General features: G+C 30.1%; 3 protein-coding genes across 4 annotated transcripts; all 3 read left to right on the top strand.

Moving 5' to 3' along the window:
• The first annotated feature begins 486 nt into the window (after window positions 1–486).
• On the top strand, window positions 487–2,454 carry LOC103494548 (chlorophyll a-b binding protein 6A, chloroplastic). 2 transcript variants are annotated; one of them, XM_008455773.3, is made up of 4 exons: window positions 487–930; window positions 1,453–1,555; window positions 1,645–1,933; window positions 2,129–2,454. In XM_008455773.3, exons 1-4 carry the CDS (start codon window positions 734–736, stop codon window positions 2,278–2,280), a joined length of 741 nt encoding a protein of 246 aa, XP_008453995.1. In that variant the 5' UTR covers window positions 487–733; the 3' UTR covers window positions 2,281–2,454. The 2 variants fall into 2 exon arrangements, with proteins under 2 accessions (XP_008453995.1, XP_050940638.1); XM_051084681.1 differs by having other exon boundaries at window positions 645–930; window positions 1,453–1,552.
• Window positions 2,455–9,894: 7,440 nt separating this feature from the next.
• LOC103494539 (F-box protein PP2-B13-like) lies at window positions 9,895–11,217 on the top strand. The gene is made up of 3 exons (XM_008455761.3): window positions 9,895–10,289; window positions 10,384–10,502; window positions 10,587–11,217. The coding sequence occupies exons 1-3, from the start codon at window positions 10,017–10,019 to the stop codon at window positions 11,092–11,094; spliced, it is 900 nt and encodes a 299-aa protein (XP_008453983.1). The 5' UTR covers window positions 9,895–10,016; the 3' UTR covers window positions 11,095–11,217.
• Window positions 11,218–12,367: 1,150 nt separating this feature from the next.
• Window positions 12,368–16,438, top strand: LOC103494530 (uncharacterized). Its single transcript, XM_008455749.3, has 8 exons — window positions 12,368–12,754; window positions 12,840–12,906; window positions 13,172–13,211; window positions 13,407–13,539; window positions 13,850–13,921; window positions 14,163–14,243; window positions 15,845–15,906; window positions 16,188–16,438. The coding sequence occupies exons 1-8, from the start codon at window positions 12,473–12,475 to the stop codon at window positions 16,255–16,257; spliced, it is 807 nt and encodes a 268-aa protein (XP_008453971.1). The 5' UTR covers window positions 12,368–12,472; the 3' UTR covers window positions 16,258–16,438.
• The last annotated feature ends 644 nt before the right edge of the window (window positions 16,439–17,082 follow it).

Genomic DNA, 17,082 nt, shown 5'->3' with positions numbered 1-17,082 from the left:
AGAAGACGAAGAAGAAGACTACGCTGAAGAAGAAGATACGGGGGAGATAAGGAAATACATGTGGATGGATGTCGGACAGGGAAGAAGAAGATCGTGGGAGAAGAGATAAAATTGTGGCTACTAGGAGGAAGATGTAAAAATACCCTAAACCAATATCGAGGCTGGTATTGTAATTTCACACGAAGATGACATAAACGAAGAGACACTCGACATTCTTTTTTTTAAATTTAGGTCATTTGCCATTTTGGACTTTTAGAATGGGTGTGTAGACAATTAATTAAATTCTTAATTCTAAAAAATCAAACAATTAATAATGTCTTTTTAACTAAGAGGGAAAAAAAAAAGTAGTTTTTCCTTTTAAGAAAAAAGGGGCAAAATGGACAATTTAACATATCAACCTCATATAAGAAAAAGAAAAAAAAAGATATTTCTACTTTATATATGTATATGTAATCTTAGATTTATCACTGGAATTTGTAAAGGAAAGAATCTCCACCACACATTTCCAAGATCCTTGATTCTTGATATTCCACGTCAGCAAATAAAATGGATTGAGAAGTTCCAAGTGGCCCAATGAGATCACAAAACCAACCCACATTTAGCCAATGAAAACCAAACTTTAGATTCCCCAATCTCTTTACTGCAACTGCTTTTAGTCCCCTTCCTCTCCCTTCTTCTTCCTCCATTCTCACACTCTCACTCTCTCTCTCAATCTCTTCTCTCTTTTTCTTCAATGGCTTCCAACACCTTGATGAGCTGTGGCATTGCCACCACCGCTTTCCCTTCAGTCCTTTCTTCTTCTAAGTCTAAATTCGCAGCCGCTGTCCCCATTTCCGGTGTCGCTGTCAATGCATCTTCCCGATTTTCCATGTCCTCTGAGTGGATGCCCGGCCAGCCCCGTCCCCCCTACCTCGATGGCTCAGCTCCTGGGTATTATTCAATTTTGAAATGACTTTTGTTTGTTTAATCTGGTGGGGTTTGTTAACGTAGCATGATGATTGCTTTATCTAGGGGTTTGAGGAAATGTCCAAAAGGATCCTGATACTCTTTCTGGATGCTTTGATTTGTCTCTGACTCCATGAAATCGTTATGTGTGTGAATTTAAACTTATATTAAAGTTGTTTTGAAGTTTATAAACATTACTCAGCCTATATTTTCTTTTACCAATATTTTTAAAAATCAAGCTAAGTTTCCATAACCAAAGGAAGTAGTTTTTTCTGTTCTTTTGAACATAACTAAGAACTCAAGCCTTTCTTCAAAAGGGAAAACCTTGAGAGACAACAAACATAAATTCCATAAACTAAGAATGAAAAAAAAAATCATATCAAACTGGCCTTGGTTTTTGTCATGCTTAATGATGATTAATTTTTCCTTATTTATTAGCTGTAGTTTTTGGCTAAGTGATGACTTAGAATAGATTAGATGTTTGAGATCTGTGGTCATGTTCAACAGTGATTTTGGATTCGACCCTCTTCGGCTGGGAGAAGTGCCAGAGAACCTCGAGAGATTCAAGGAGTCTGAGCTAATTCACTGCAGATGGGCCATGCTTGCTGTTGTAAGCTTACCAAATTCAGTTGCTTGATTCTGAGATTGATGGGGGCTTTTCCTATTTCATTTTCCAATGCTGTTCCTTTTGTTTTTTAGCCAGGGATTTTGGTACCTGAGGCTTTGGGATTGGGCAACTGGGTGAAAGCTCAAGAATGGGCAGCAGTTCCAGGAGGCCAAGCTACATACTTGGGACAACCAGTTCCATGGGGAACTTTGCCCACCATTTTGGTCATTGAGTTCCTTGCCATTGCTTTTGTAGAGCACCAGCGCAGCATGGAGAAAGACCCTGAGAAGAAGAAGTACCCTGGAGGTGCTTTTGACCCATTAGGCTACTCAAAAGATCCTGAAAAGTTGAAGGAATACAAAGTGAAAGAGATCAAAAACGGTAATTGCTCTCATTTCTTTCATATCAATTAGAGAACATTTGAACTTTTGAGTGCTTTTGGAACTGTTAAAACTACTTCAGGTATCATCCATATTGGAACTGTTAACATGTAGAAGTTGATTACTTTTGACTCAAATGGTTATCATATAATGAAAAACATTTAATACTAATTATCAAACACTTGTGGGTTTGTAGGTCGGTTGGCGCTATTGGCTTTTGTTGGGTTCTGTGTGCAACAATCAGCATACCCAGGAACAGGGCCATTGGAGAACTTGGCAACTCACTTGGCTGACCCATGGCACAACAACATTGGCGACATTATCATCCCCAGAACAATTTCGCCTTGAATTTTGTACTGAATCATACCAATTGTAATTAAAGTTTCTGTGTATTAAATCTGAACTCGAGGCTTTCCTCTATATGTGCCTTCGAAACGTGCTCTGTAACTTGATTTTGACCTTCATTTTAGTGCATGGTGTTACAATTTGAGGAAGGAAAAAGGGATAAAATTACAAATTTAATCTTTGAGCTTTGGATTGTACCTCTATTTGGTTCTTGAATATTTATTTATACTAGTTAGAGAACACATGCATTTTCATTTGAGATCACATCACTAACAAAATAATGAATCTTACCTTTTGACCTTCTTCCAAAAGGATCGGAGAACACAGTCTGAAGAAAGCCTCTCTCTTCGAACTCAACCGAGCCTCACCGGAGACTTCAGACGCCGCCACAATTTGACCATCCTACGTGGACTTTTGCGAGCTTTTATGAGAATATCCACGTGTGTGTGGATTGATATAAATCAAAAGGATAAGACATTATCAACGTAACCTAACGTTTGTAGTCTGATCCCTACTTCCAATTCACGAACAATCTTAACATATTTTATAAATAAAAATGTCATCCCAACACAGTATGAATAGAATTAAATTTTATAATTTTTATAAATATCTATACATATCCATACGATATATTCTTAAATTGAAATTCCTATAACGATATTAATATTTTAATTTTCGCTCTCGACTTATTTTCTTGTAAAATCATAAAAGAAAAATAATATTAGAAGTTTTTTTTTTTCTTTCAAGAATTGGTCTTGTGATTATTTTATATTTCTTAGATGTTCCCTCTCCCTTTGATTTTATTGGATGAGAATTTATTTATAATTGAATGAGTTTTTAAGAATTTCCCTTAAAAAATGTGTGTATTTTGAACTAATTGCAGATAATTTATTGACTAATGATAATTAACTATTATGTTCGGACAAATATAAATAAGAGCTTTGTATATAATAATACCATAAATGACGTTTTTTACAAAGAAACTAAGTCGTACAAGGAAACTATCTAACAAAAGGGACAAATACAAGCAAATTAGGTAACGAAACTTTGGTAATATATTTTACAAACAAAACTAACTATTACACCAAGTTGTCATTTTACAATCACTTGTTTGATAGTTTTTCATAACTTAAAGTTTGGTTCGTGAAAGATCTAGTAAAAAGCAAACATTAATCGTTTGAAATTCAAGTTAAATGATCGATGTCAATGATAATCAAGTAATGTTTACGAAACCGTTAAATATCAAAAGATAAAGAGATCAATTATAAAGCTATTAAAAAGAGTAACAATACAATTCACCAACAACTAAATCAAACATGTAACCTGTGTTGGTTTTTTAAAGTTTAATTCTATATCAACTCAAGTTGAAAATATTTGTTGGCACGTCAATTTAAAATTAGACATATTGACATTAAATATCCAAAGATATCTTCGACATCTTTTATTATAATTGTAAAACATTAAAAAATGTTCAACGACATAATTAATTGTTAATCAAGATAAGATTTACAAATCTATTTTATATACAAATGTATCTATCCATGCGGATATCGACACATTTTGGTTGGTTGAAACAATTGAATGTTGTTTAAGTACCAAAATGCCATATGTACTTAATTAGGTATACATTATTTATGTCACCAAGATGTGACAAAGAGTTTGTGAGAAAAATAATAACCAACATTTGAATCAAGAGGGCATTATCCATTATTTGAAAAGATATATACCTTCTAATTGTTTTTTCTCCTACACAATTATTGAAGATATTAAAAATGAGTCTTTTAAAAAATATAACAATGAAAAAAAATTATATTGTATAGAACAATTTCGAAAATGAAAAAAAAAAAAACTACAAATTTACAATGAAAAATACAAAAAAATATCTCGTCAACAACACACTTGATATATTTGGTACAAAATCGTTTAGATTTAGCTAAATTTCGCTATTGTTTAGATTTGGATAGCCAAATCTAAATGGTTTGTTTTTTTTTCAATAGTTTAATTCGGTTACATGATCGTTTAGATTTGGTTATACATCGTTTAGATTTGATGTTTAGATTTAAGTAGTCAAATTTTAACAATTTTTTTTCAAGTATTGGTATTTAGATTTGATTAAAATATTTTTTCAATATTTTTTTAATTAAACGATTTTTTTTAAGGTTCTTTTTGGTACACAAATCTAAACGATTTTTTTTTACATTGTACACTTGACTATTTTTTTTACACGATCGTTTATATTTGGTTACCAAATTACGTTTTTTTTCGAGTATTTTATATTTAGTACACGATCTTAAACAACCAAATAAAAGTTTGAAAAAATTAGATATTTTATATTTGATACACGATCTTAAACTAAATAACAGTTTGGAAAACAAAAATGAAAAGAAGAAAGACTCGAAATAGGAGTGATTTTGAATTAAATTAGAGAATTTTTTTTAGAGTACAAAGGTGTAAGAGATTTAAACGTAAGATGATTTCTTGGTCTTTAGGTATATATAATAGTTAATAGAGTATGTCTTGTGCATGCCTCTCGATCTAATGGATCATCTTAGGTCCAAAATACAATAGCAAGGGGAAGGCGTTTGACTAAAATCTTAACAAAATAGTAAAGGAGATACGCCCTTCGTACGTTCCAACTGAATGAATAAAATGATAACCTCAATACAACTATTTGAGACTCTATGAAGAATGACTTAGGTGAATTATATGATCTATAAGTACATTGTGATAGCTTGAAGGAAAAGTAAGTTCATCATAATAACCAAACTTTCTTCGGGATACATAAATGCACTTTTTTGACTTTTACGTGTCGAAGTCTACAAGGTAAGAACCATATCAAATATAATTATAATGAAAGCATAGTTATAACAAATTCAAAATTTATGATGAAAATTAATTAATCTTTAGATTTATTTAAGTAGATTGATTAGATTTTAATATTTGAAAACACCGAAACTAAACGTAATTTCACCTTGTTGAAGACAATTCTTGATTTGTATATTTTTAAAAGAGTTAAATTCTCAGCTAAATTTCAAAAGAAAAAAAGAAAAACAAATTTTAATTAAAAATAATAATTCTTTTTTAGTTTTCAAAATAGTAATAACATTTAGATCATAAAAAACCAAGAAATTTAGAGATGAAATATGTGCACTTAATTTTCAAAAACTAAAATTTAAAATGATAATCATGATCGATAGTAATTTTAAGAATAATAATCAAATGCATATCAATATATATATATATATATATATATATATATATATATATATATATATATTTTTTTTTTAAATTATAAATATAACCTAGACTTTTACCACTAAAAAACTCTCAATATTTACGATATAATCTATCAATATCATTAATAAATCTTTTTATATAATAATAAAGATTATATTTACTACAAATAATCTCCCTTAAATTAGTCATAATCACAATCACAAATTAATCCAAACATTAATCATGATTCCATTTCCACTCAATTAAATTTATAAAAATAACTATCTCTTTTTTTTTTTTTTTTTTTTTTTTTTCCTTCTTTTATATATATATAAATAAATAAATTATAAATTGTGGTGGGGTCCACAAGAACGCGTGGAATAGAGAAAAAGGAAATAGAAAAGAAAGAAGAAAAAAGGAGGTCTTGTTTGGCTGCATGTCAAACCGGAACCGGTAACTGGAATAGTGAGTCAAAACTGGAGAGGAGTAGACTACGGACCATTGATTTTCCACGTAACCGAAATCTGAGGGCTGCATCCGTATGTCAAATACCGACGACTCTGACTATTTTCACCCACTTACCTTCCCTTTTCCTCATTTCTTTCCACCCCCACCAATACCTTTCCCTTTTTTCTTTCCTCAATTCGAATTTTCCTTTTCAATGAAAATATAATTATACCAATCATTTTGAAATGTAATATTTATAAACAGAATTAAGTTATCATTTATATTTTTTGTGTTTCAAATATGTATTTGATAGAAAAATTAAGATTTACTATCACTTTCACAAATTAATTGTAACATGGATTTCAAAGACGTGTGTGATATTAATTTGATACAATGGCTAAGAAGAAGGAAGCTCAAGGCATGATCGAGATTTGTTACCTACCTTTCTCCTCGATTTAAAAAGTTTACTTTTTTTTCTTTTGTAATTTTGTTATTGACTTAAAGAAATAATATGACAATTTATAATTGGACAAATTTTTTCATTCAACAAGTTCGTTGTCGTCGTCGTTTTTTTTTTAAAATAGCATTTATAAATTTGGATGTAGCAATTGCGATACTTTTTGTACAACTTTTCATTAGTAACATTATTCTACTTCATTAGACCATTAGATTTTTTTTTTTTTTTAATTCAATCTAAAAAGTTCTCTTTTTACCTCAAAATTTATGGTAAGTATTGTTATCTATTTTTTATCGATATTTTTATAAATAAAATAAATTTTTTAAAAATAAAAATATAAGTTTATAGAGATTGTCAAAAATAGCAAAATGGACAAACTATTTACACTTTATGACAAAATCAAGTGTAATAAATTTTTGTTATTTGGCGGTTTTTATTCTTATTTATTTCTAAGGAAAAAATGAAATATTTGTTTGTTAAACATGTTGTTTTTTTAATTAATTAATTAAAAAAAGACATGATATTGACCATTAATAAATAAATAAACTACAGATAAGTTAAATGTTGTTGAATATTAAATGTCAAATTATTCCATTAGTGGAAGAAGCTTATCCATTCAAAAAAGGCATAGTTATTATTAGAAAGGTGGCTTCTCAATGTCAAACACAATTACTACTTTAATCAATATTATCAACTAAATTCTTTGAATTTGACTATAAAATCAAACCTAATTGTTCTTAATGAAATCAAACCCTAAACCAAAATATGTCCATACTTTAATCTAATCTAATCTCTCTCTCTCTCTTTTTCTTTTTTGATTACAACAAATTTGAGTTAGACAAAGGTTTAAATCTTGAATATTAAAAAAAATATATAAATATGCTAACAATTGAATTAAAAAATAACATTTTAACGATTCAAATATTTTAAAAGAAAAAATAAACGAATGAATCGACGACAGCGAAGTTTTTTCATATAAATCTTTCAATCTCTTCTGTTAGATTCTTGAATATTTTTATTATTAGTTTGTTCAATCAAATATAATAAAGATAGTATGATCTCAATTAATATAAAATAAATAAATAAAATGAAGGTTTCTTTAGTGATATGGACATTCGTGCCTTGTCGTGCGTTTGTAACGCATAAAAGTTGGACAATCCTTAGGAGCTATTGCATGTTTAGCCTTAGGATTAGAGAGGAGTGGAGTTGGTTATTTTAATCCACTAAATTTTCATAATTATAGTATTATGATAATACTTGTTCTCACTCTCTTTTCACACTAAGTTCCAAACATTTACCAAGTAAAAGTAGAAGACCAAACCAAGGCATAAATCCTATTAGCAACCACCACAAAAGAAAGCAACTCCGACAAAAACTGAGATAATAGTCTGCACCCTAAATACAGACTATTATAATATTCCCCATATTATAAGACCCAGACTATTATAAGTCATTCCTCACCCGAAATGCATTCTTAGGGGCTATGTAGTCTATTTCATGTTTGACAAATTGCTTATAAATAGTAGCATTTTACGGCTTTTGTAGTTGATACACATATTGGTGAAATTTCCTACGAAACTGGAGTAGGGGAGAATTTTGAATTTTTTTTTCATTTTCTTTTCCTACTTTCTTTATTTCATTATTTTAATATTATATCTTCTCGTTTTTCGTATTTTGATTGTGTCTCAATTCGACAGCAAATGTATTTTTCGTTTTAAGTTTTACCTTTTGATATTAAGAAAATGTATTTTTCTGTACAATAATTATATTACAGTGAAGTATATTGAATCTCATATCTTTAAGATGAGACTTAATGTTCATTATTACTAAACTAAACTCTAACACGTTAAGAAAGGAACTATTAATAAGATAATTAGTTTAGAATAATTTATTAAAAAGCAAACATCATCAAAACAAACTATCTAACCAATTGTATTTTTTTTTATATAAATACAATACAATTTAAGGCCAATTTTAAAATGAAGAATTCTTCTCCAACACTTAAATTTTGTCCTTTAATCATTTAAAAAAAATCATTTTTTTGTGATTATGATCCAAATTATTGTTAAATTAATGGAATTCTAAACCCCTAAGGAACTTAATATATTTAAATTGCTTAAAAAAATGATGAATTGGAAAATAAGTTCTATATTATATCTTATTTTTAAACAAACATCATTTTTCTTTTAAAAATTACGAAACAAGAAAAACTAAATAACAATATAAAAATCGATATTTTTAAATATAAAAAAATAAAAAAAAAATTACAAATTATAGTGAAGAAATCGATTACATCGTAACGATAACATTTCACCGAAAGAAATACACAATGTGTGGGTTTTTTTCAAACTAGCATTTAGATAATAAAATTTAAATCTAGTAAAAATTGGACCTATTTTAAAGTAACTAAAACAATATTTTAACATTGTTCTTATTAAAGCTATTTAAGAAATAAAAATAAATAAAATAAAATATCACAATTTATTTTCAATATATCTAAATGTCTTACTATATCTTCGTCGTCTATAATAGATGGATCTTAATAACTTTTCTCTCTGTTATTGGTGTTACAATATTTTCCAAATATTTTTTTATTAGTTATTGACTTATTGAATATTGAAATAGTAGTGATTGGGTTCCAAAAAGTTAAAAAAGGGTTGGTCAGCTTTGGGGTACCCATTGAGGAAGTTGCATAGAATGTCTCAATAGTGTTAGTGGGTATTAATTAATATTCATTTACTTTTAATCAAAAGAAAAATTAAAAAAAAAATAAAAAAAAAGAAAGCTTTTCATGCAACTAACTAATTTTTTTAAAAAAAAATGAAATTATCAAAACTATTTCTATTTCTCTTTTGTAAATTTAAGTTTTTTTTGTTATACTTAATAAATAGTTTTTTCTTTTATGTATAACAATTCTCTTAATTATTAGAAGTGAAAATAACTTAAGTTTTTATAAGTTAACTTAAGATTAGAAGTGATTTTAAATTCTTTTGTTTACTTAAAAAAACCTCTTGGTTAGAAGGTTCAATTTTGACACGATTTTATAAGATTTAAAAGTAATTATACTTTATTATATTATAATTTTCAATTAAAATGTTTAAACTATATTAGTAAATTATTAACGTTTTGTTCGTTATCTTCTAAACATAAAAAGTGAAACTTATTCTTTCCGTACTTTTTCATTTCAATTGGGAAAAATTCTGATTTAAAATTATTTAATATTAAATTTTTTAAAAAATAGAAAAAATAAACAAACTATTTATATTTTTTTTTTACTAAAAGACAAAGTTTATTACGCTTTAGGTTTTGAAAACGTAAATATTTTATTTTTGATAATTTTTTTTTTAAATTTAAAATTATTTAAAAATTGGAATTAAATAATAAGATTAGATTAAAAAAAAAGAGAAAACAATGGGTAGTAATTAATCTCAACATACTGCGATCCGTTTTATTAAATTAAAGGAAAGAAAACCGTTAATTAAAAATTAAACCAGCGGCTTTAAAATACTCTTAAACAAATTAGGAGAGAGGAAGTCTTCGTATATAAAAACCCAACTCCCAAATTCCATTTCTTACAAACCCCATTCACTTCAGAATTAAAATTTGATATTTTTGTAAAATGGTTGCAATTTCTAGCATCGGAGTGTTGCCGGAGGACTGTGTATCGGCGATTCTGTCACTCACAACTCCCTCCGACGCCGGGAAATTGGCCCTCGTGTCGTCGATGTTTCGCTCGGCGGCGGAATCCGACGTCGTTTGGGGGAGATTTTTGCCGGAAAACTACGAGGAAATTGTGGCGGCGTCTGAAATATCCGGTGAGGCTCCGTTGAGTTCGAAGAGAGAGGCTTTCTTCAGGCTGTGTTCTCCGATCCTTGTGGAAGAGGGTAAAAAGGTAAGATTCATTTTCTTGTTAGTGATGTGATCTCAAATGAAAATTAGAATATAATCAAATGAAAATGAATAATTTTGGTGTTTTTTTCTCGTAGAGTTTCGAATTGGAGAAGTTATCGGGGAAAATTATATATATGTTATCAGCAAGAGAATTGGGAATTACATGGAGCTCTGATCCTCTTTGTTGGAGTTGGAAATCTCATCCTCAATCAAAGTATGTATATATAAATGAATTAATACTTTTCTTTGAATATATATTCAAATAGTAATGTGAGTTATTAAAATTAATTGTTTGCAGATTCCCAGAAGTGGTGGAGCTTAGAACAGTGAGTTGGTTGGAAATTAAAGGGGAAATAAGAACCAAAATGCTATCTCCAAACACAAAATATGGAGCATACCTTTTGTTCAACATTTCAGAGAGAGCTTATGGATTAGATTTGATGCCAACTCAACTTTCTCTTCAATTACTTCCAAATAATCAACCAAACAATTGTAATGATAATAATTCAGAAGCCTACGTTTGGTTGCACCGTAAACATAAACATCATGAAAAGAACCAAAGTTTGGAGTCTTTGTTATATGGTAATAGAAGGGAAAGAGCCAGTAAGTTGTTACAGAATCATCTTGAGAATAAGGAATTTAGGGTTTTGAGTGAAAGAGAAGACGGGTGGTTGGAGATTGAATTGGGTGAATTTTTCACAACGCAAAAAGACGAACAAGTCCACATGAGTTTCATGGAAACCAAAGGCTTTCAGCTCAAATCTGGTCTTCTTATTCAAGGCATTCAAATCAGACCTAAACATTGAGATCACGAACTCAATTTCCGATCATAGTTTAGTAGATAAATCACACACTACAATTGCCTTTTGGTCTACAATTTGTTGATTTGAAAAAGAGAATAACAAATAATAGTTGTTGATTATTGATTATTTTATTTGTTAACTAACATCTAATCGATTTGATCTGATCTCTAGTTGGAATTATGTTTGAAATCAACACTTTTTCTTTTGTCATCTATTTGTATTATTGTAGATTCAATTGAATGTAATGTAAAAGATAAACATAAATATATTGTTTTGAGTTGATGGTACTAATTTTGAAAAGTTGGATGGATGATGATATGTTATTTGAAAAGTCTCATGTGAGAGAAATAGAAATATGATATAGTCTACTTAGTCGATCGTTTAAAAATAATATTGGCTAAACTAAATTAAGTTGAGGTGGGTGTTATCTTCGATTTGTGGACGATAAAATCATAAAATTTATACTATTTAGTTTAATATATAATATCAACGTGTGATATAGTCTTTACTAGACAAACGTGTTAAACGTTTTTTAGTGTTCCTCTACTAATACATATAGAAATAGATGTCAGTGATTCTTCTGTCCAATCAATAATTGTTTTATTTATCCATTGAATATAGAAAGGTGGACCATATATATTAATGACTTTGACTTGACTTTAATAAACAAGTTTAATTAGTTTGAGTTGATTTAGGACATTCTTATTCCCTTTGAACTAAATTGAGTGTTTGATTTGACTACTGCTTTAAAATCGTAAACATGGTTCCTACGTCAAATTTTATTTTATTGTGTTAATTAATAACATATATATTTTAAAAACGATATGTTGGAGTCGATTTTTCAACCAAAGTGTCATCGAACCAATTATGGTAGATTAGATTAGTAAATGTTCAAACTGATCCCAATCATGAAGAAATACAAATTACTATTAGTATGTCGATTGGTCAATTTAAGCCTTGAAGTATTTTTAAAATGGCGTTGATTTGGATTTTTCACAAAGAAAAATAAACTAAATCTCCCTTTATCTACAACCGACCACTTCGATTCGATTGACTTATTTTTTTGTCTATCATATTCATTCCTACTAAACCTTTCGTTATCTCCAATCGACCACCTTTGATTAGTCGAGTTGTCGAGTTGTCTATCTTGCTCATCTCTACTGAAATATAACATTTCAAACTTTTTTTTGATAAATAACACTTAGGAACTTAGGGGCAAAAAAGTATTTTTACCATTTTAAAATATAACTTTCAAGTTATTCTCGGAATTTCTTCCGTACAGGTACGAACCCGTTTTATTATCATTCATTTTGGCGCCTTATCTTCTCTCAAATTCTCCCACTGAGCTCAGCCTTCTTCAATTTCATCGATTTTTTCATCAATGGCTACAAATTCCATTCTCAAATCCTCCATTTCCATCTCCCATTCGCTTCACAATTCTTTCACCGCCCCTTCTTTCGCCAATTCATCCAAAACCATCGAAAATTTCCACTCTCCGACCTCTCTTCCGATCAGAATCACGCTCAATCACGTTCCCCCGTTGTCATTATCTAGAAGGCTGTTCGTTCCTTCCGTCTCTGGAATTTGGGACGCCTTAACAGGGGGAAACAACCCTCGTGACGCTGTTGCTGCTATTCGACGTGGAATGCTTCTCTTTAGGCAGGTGGGGTTGTCTCTTAATTCGCTTAAAATTGCTTCTAGTGTTACTATCTTTGGGTTGAATTTGTTTAAATTTTGTTGTTTTTAAGGGCGATGTTTTGGAATCTTTAGCTGAATTCGATAAGGCAATTGAATTGGATCCTCGTCAAAAGGCATGTAGGTTTCTAAACTTTGCGGCGATGTTAGTAATTTAGTTTGAAAATTGAAAATTGTTTTGTTAGCTTAACTATCAACCAGGAGTCTGTTTTAGTTCTGAATGATTAATGACAACTCTTCAATTCGAATAGAGATATATTGCTTTGAAGTTCATTGGAAAGGAAGTTGAAATTATTACTGATTAGGAGTTGGGATTAGTGATTTATTCCTAATCCTGAGCAGTGCATTAGTTAATTAATATAGATTTCGTTATTGTTGTTATCAGATCTTTGGCAAAGAGGGCTTTCACTTTACTACCTTGATAGGTACCAATCTTCCCCAATTTTCCTTTTCTACTACATTTATGATAGGAAGAAATGCAGAGAAGAAGCAGAAATGGGTTTGTCAAGTCATTAAAAAGTTTTGAATCAAACTAGAATCTGCTTGAGTTAGCATTGGTACAAATAAAGTTATGTTAATTTGGATGAGTTTGAATAGTTGAAGTTGGAATCTCTTTTTAGATTTGAAGAGGGAGCCGAACAGTTCCGACTAGATGTTGCACAAAATCCAAACGACACAGAGGAGTCTATTTGGTGCTTTCTTTGTGAAGCTCAATTGTATGGAGTTGATGAAGCAAGAAGGCGATTTCTCGAGGTAAGCTAAAATTTGATTGTGGCAAAATATTTTTGAGATGATAAAATCAGGGATGAAATATTTGCATGAGAGTGAAGTAGTGAATTTGAGATGAATTTTGAGTAAAACAATTGGGAGCTGGGGTTTTGAAACTCCCCTTGAAATGAAAGGTCGTGTCAATTACTGTTGTGTTAAACTCACTCTGGCAAGTTTGAGATAAATTTTGAGAAATCGTGTTTTAAGTGAAACACATTTTTTTATGACAAGAAACACTGATTAATTTATAGTGAACACATCACAATCATGTTTGGAAGTTTTACAATGGATGCAGGTAGGTAGAGATCCACGACCAGTCATGCGGGAAGCTTACAATATGTTTAAAAATGGTGGCCATCCGGAGAAAGTATGGAATTTCTGCCTATTTTGAATTATCTTTGATTCTCCTTTTCAGTCATTTGGTCACTACCCTTGTTTTTTCTGCAGTATCTATTATTCTGTTTAAATTATTTTCAATGCTGTTGCCTCGACGTTATTCACTTGTTGACAAACAATGTCTAAGTTACTTTTTAGATGCACCATTTTGCTACGGTGTTGTTTAATTTTCTAGATTATGATCTGACAGAAGAGTTGTTTTTACTTCATAGCTTGTTGCTGCTTTCTCAAGTGGCCGTGTGAATGAATATTTTTATGCCTCTCTATATGCCGGGCTTTATCATGAAGCAGAGGTTAGGTTAAAACACTTGCTAACTTTTTACCGTTTTTTAGTCTCTGAAAAATCATTGAATAATAAGCCTAAGTAATATGCTTGTCCTTTTACCATGCCCACAACTATGATATTCAGGCTTTTCTTTGATAGCTACATAAGTTCATAACTAGGATCAAACATTCTGTTATTCTAAAGTAGAACATATCATCTTTGCAATGGAATTGAAATCATACCCCAATTTTTAGATTGTGCTCATGGTCTAATGTCAATAGTCCCAACCAAAGGTTGGTTCCAAAAGGCAACAAGGAAGGATTGTAAGTTATTAAGTTTCTGTTTGATGATAAATTGGTTTTTCAAATTTAAGCTTCTAAACATTATTTCTATCTCTAAGTTTTGTTGGATTGTTATCAACTTTCTACCTATGTTTTTAAAAATCAAGTCAAGTTTTAAAAACTAAAAAATAAAAATAAAACCTTCTTTTTTATTTGAAATTTGATTAAGAATTCAACTGTATCTTTAAGAAAAAACAAAGTATAGGAAGAAAATGAGAAGAAAACAAGAATATATAAAAGACTCTTTCGAAGAGCGTACAAGTGAGATCCCTTTGAATGGCATACAAATGATGCTAATTCCAATTTTTATATTAAAGAAGAAAACCTAGGGCTCGTGATGATCTGTATATCTTTACACCATAAGGCATTTGTGATTGCTAACTCTAAAACCTCCAATCTCCACGGAAGATTTGTCTGTGCATTGAAAAGTTCTACCATTTCTTCTCCCCAAACCTTCCACAAAATAACCGAGTCTGATCTCCTCAGTATACTCATGACGTGTCATCCATCCTCCGAAAAGTTTTTTCTACTCAAGATTTGGGATAAAGTATTCTGTGATGAGGCTGTTCCAATTGAGTCGCAGAAATGCTTGACAGCTTGGGTCCAAAGTACTTTCCTAAACAATGACAGACATTTCTTTAAGGAGAAGAAGCATTTTATCCTCAAACTTTGCCTCTCTTAAGCCAACCCAGGTGCTTATCTTCACTGTAAAGTATCCAATTATTCGTTTTTGGGATCATAACCTAACATGTTGACATATCCAACTCACTCAATGAAGTTAAATATTAAAACAGGTGTCTTCTTTTCTACAACCTCTCCAACATGCTCGAAACAAGCATATATTTCAAAAATAGAAAACTGAGAATGAAAGAATTATAAAATTGGGGCCAAAATTTTCAACTTAGGAAAATGAAGTTAGAGCTTAAAAGATATGTCCAAGCTTCTCAACTCCTTATTTTATACCCTTCAGAGTAATAACAACTACACTAGTCGAAGTTCATCTCCTTAACTACACCAGTTGCAATATCTAATCAAACAAATGGTTCATTTTTAGGACTAGTTTGATACTCTTTAGCTTTTAGTTTAGATAGCATACTCCAGTAAACTCAATCAAGAAAACACACTTGTCAATCCTTATGATTTCTATGGATGTACCAAAACTGTGTTTCATGTTGAGATAAGATGACGCATGCATAATATTTGATTCCAGCATAAGAATCATTTGCAATATTTCTTCTCTAGAACGGCTGGAAAGTGATTTTCTGGGATTGTATTTTCCTTTTGGCAGAAAAAAGTAGATGCAGCCAAACAACATATAGTTGCAGCTTGCCAGTCTACTTATGGACAGAGGTAAGAGTCTACAATAAATAAAGTTCAAAGAAATCCTTGTTTTTTGTGCAACCAATTTAATTAGTTCAAGTCTTACATGGTAAATTTGGATGTCCAATTGGTTTATCGTTAGAATTTTAGTTTCTATAGTTTGATAAAATCCTCCTAAACAGTCTTTATTAGGAATAAATTCTAGCTTTCAAAATTAAAACTACAAAGGTTGAACTCTAACTTTCCTCAAATAATACGGACAAAGTTTTAATCGAAGTTCGATCAATGGGCAATGTCTCTCCTTTTTTCAGGTCTGATGATTACATGGCAGCTCTTGCCAAAGTTCACTGCCTCCGTCGAAACTGGAGTTTCAGTCAGTAAAATTCTAAGCTATATTCTACCGTTCCTTTTCCCTTTCCTTTTCCTTCTTGTGTACAATCTACCTTTTTAGATCGAGATTCAAATTCTAATTGATCTTTGGGGGTCACTGAGATTGTTGACCAAAAAAGTTCTTGGCTTGAAGCTTCTATTAGTAATATATTTACGTCAAGTTAGGTCCAAAGGAGAAGGAATTTAATGTTCGATTTTAAGGTTTTGGTGCGACTTTCAATTATTCCGAACTATTAAAAATACGGTAGAGAGTGATTTTGAATGTAATGAGAGTGATTTTAAATCCTTGTTTTCTTGAAATCTATTTGGTCGTTGGTAAGTAAGGTTTAAAATATTGATTTTGGTGAAAATACGGATTTCTTAATTTTACAAAAATATTGATAAAATGCCAATGTCAATAGATATTCTATAAAATATTTAAAACAAAAGAAAATTGAAAAATAATATTTAAATTAGTAAATAAACATTTTAGGATCTTTAAACAAGTAAGCATGTTTATTATTTATGTGATATTTACATAAGGTGAGTTTAACACGACTACTTATCATGAGATATAGAAGGTTCAATCTCTCCCTCCACAAATTATCATACTAAAAAAAGATATTTACATTAGTGATATTTTGTTGTTTATTTTGTTATAATTTATGAAGTTCGTAGACTATAATAGAAAGATGAAAAGAGTCTTGTCAATCAATCGGGTAGAAATATGAAAATGTCAACCAAATTTTAATATTAGGATTGTAACAATGGAGATAAGTTTGGTAGTGTTTCAAGACTATGGGTTAAAACTTTATATAATACTTTACATCCAATAAT

Source organism: Cucumis melo, chromosome 5, assembly GCF_025177605.1.
Source record: "Cucumis melo cultivar AY chromosome 5, USDA_Cmelo_AY_1.0, whole genome shotgun sequence".
In the NCBI taxonomy this organism is placed as follows: domain Eukaryota; kingdom Viridiplantae; phylum Streptophyta; class Magnoliopsida; order Cucurbitales; family Cucurbitaceae; genus Cucumis; species Cucumis melo.
The sequence above is the reverse complement of the archived record's forward strand: the minus strand, read 5'-3'. Positions and strand labels throughout refer to the sequence as shown.

Coding starts and splice junctions, on each gene's coding strand:
- LOC103494539 (XM_008455761.3), top strand. CDS start 10,017: ATGGTTGCAATTTCTAGCATCGGAGTGTTGCCGGAGGACTGTGTATCG. Junction 10,290..10,383: donor TTGTGGAAGAGGGTAAAAAG/GTAAGATTCATT, acceptor TTTTTCTCGTAG/AGTTTCGAATTGGAGAAGTT. Junction 10,503..10,586: donor AAATCTCATCCTCAATCAAA/GTATGTATATAT, acceptor AATTGTTTGCAG/ATTCCCAGAAGTGGTGGAGC.
- LOC103494530 (XM_008455749.3), top strand. CDS start 12,473: ATGGCTACAAATTCCATTCTCAAATCCTCCATTTCCATCTCCCATTCG. Junction 13,540..13,849: donor CAAGAAGGCGATTTCTCGAG/GTAAGCTAAAAT, acceptor CAATGGATGCAG/GTAGGTAGAGATCCACGACC. Junction 15,907..16,187: donor CAGTCTACTTATGGACAGAG/GTAAGAGTCTAC, acceptor TCCTTTTTTCAG/GTCTGATGATTACATGGCAG.
- LOC103494548 (XM_008455773.3), top strand. CDS start 734: ATGGCTTCCAACACCTTGATGAGCTGTGGCATTGCCACCACCGCTTTC. Junction 931..1,452: donor CTCGATGGCTCAGCTCCTGG/GTATTATTCAAT, acceptor CATGTTCAACAG/TGATTTTGGATTCGACCCTC. Junction 1,556..1,644: donor GATGGGCCATGCTTGCTGTT/GTAAGCTTACCA, acceptor TTTGTTTTTTAG/CCAGGGATTTTGGTACCTGA.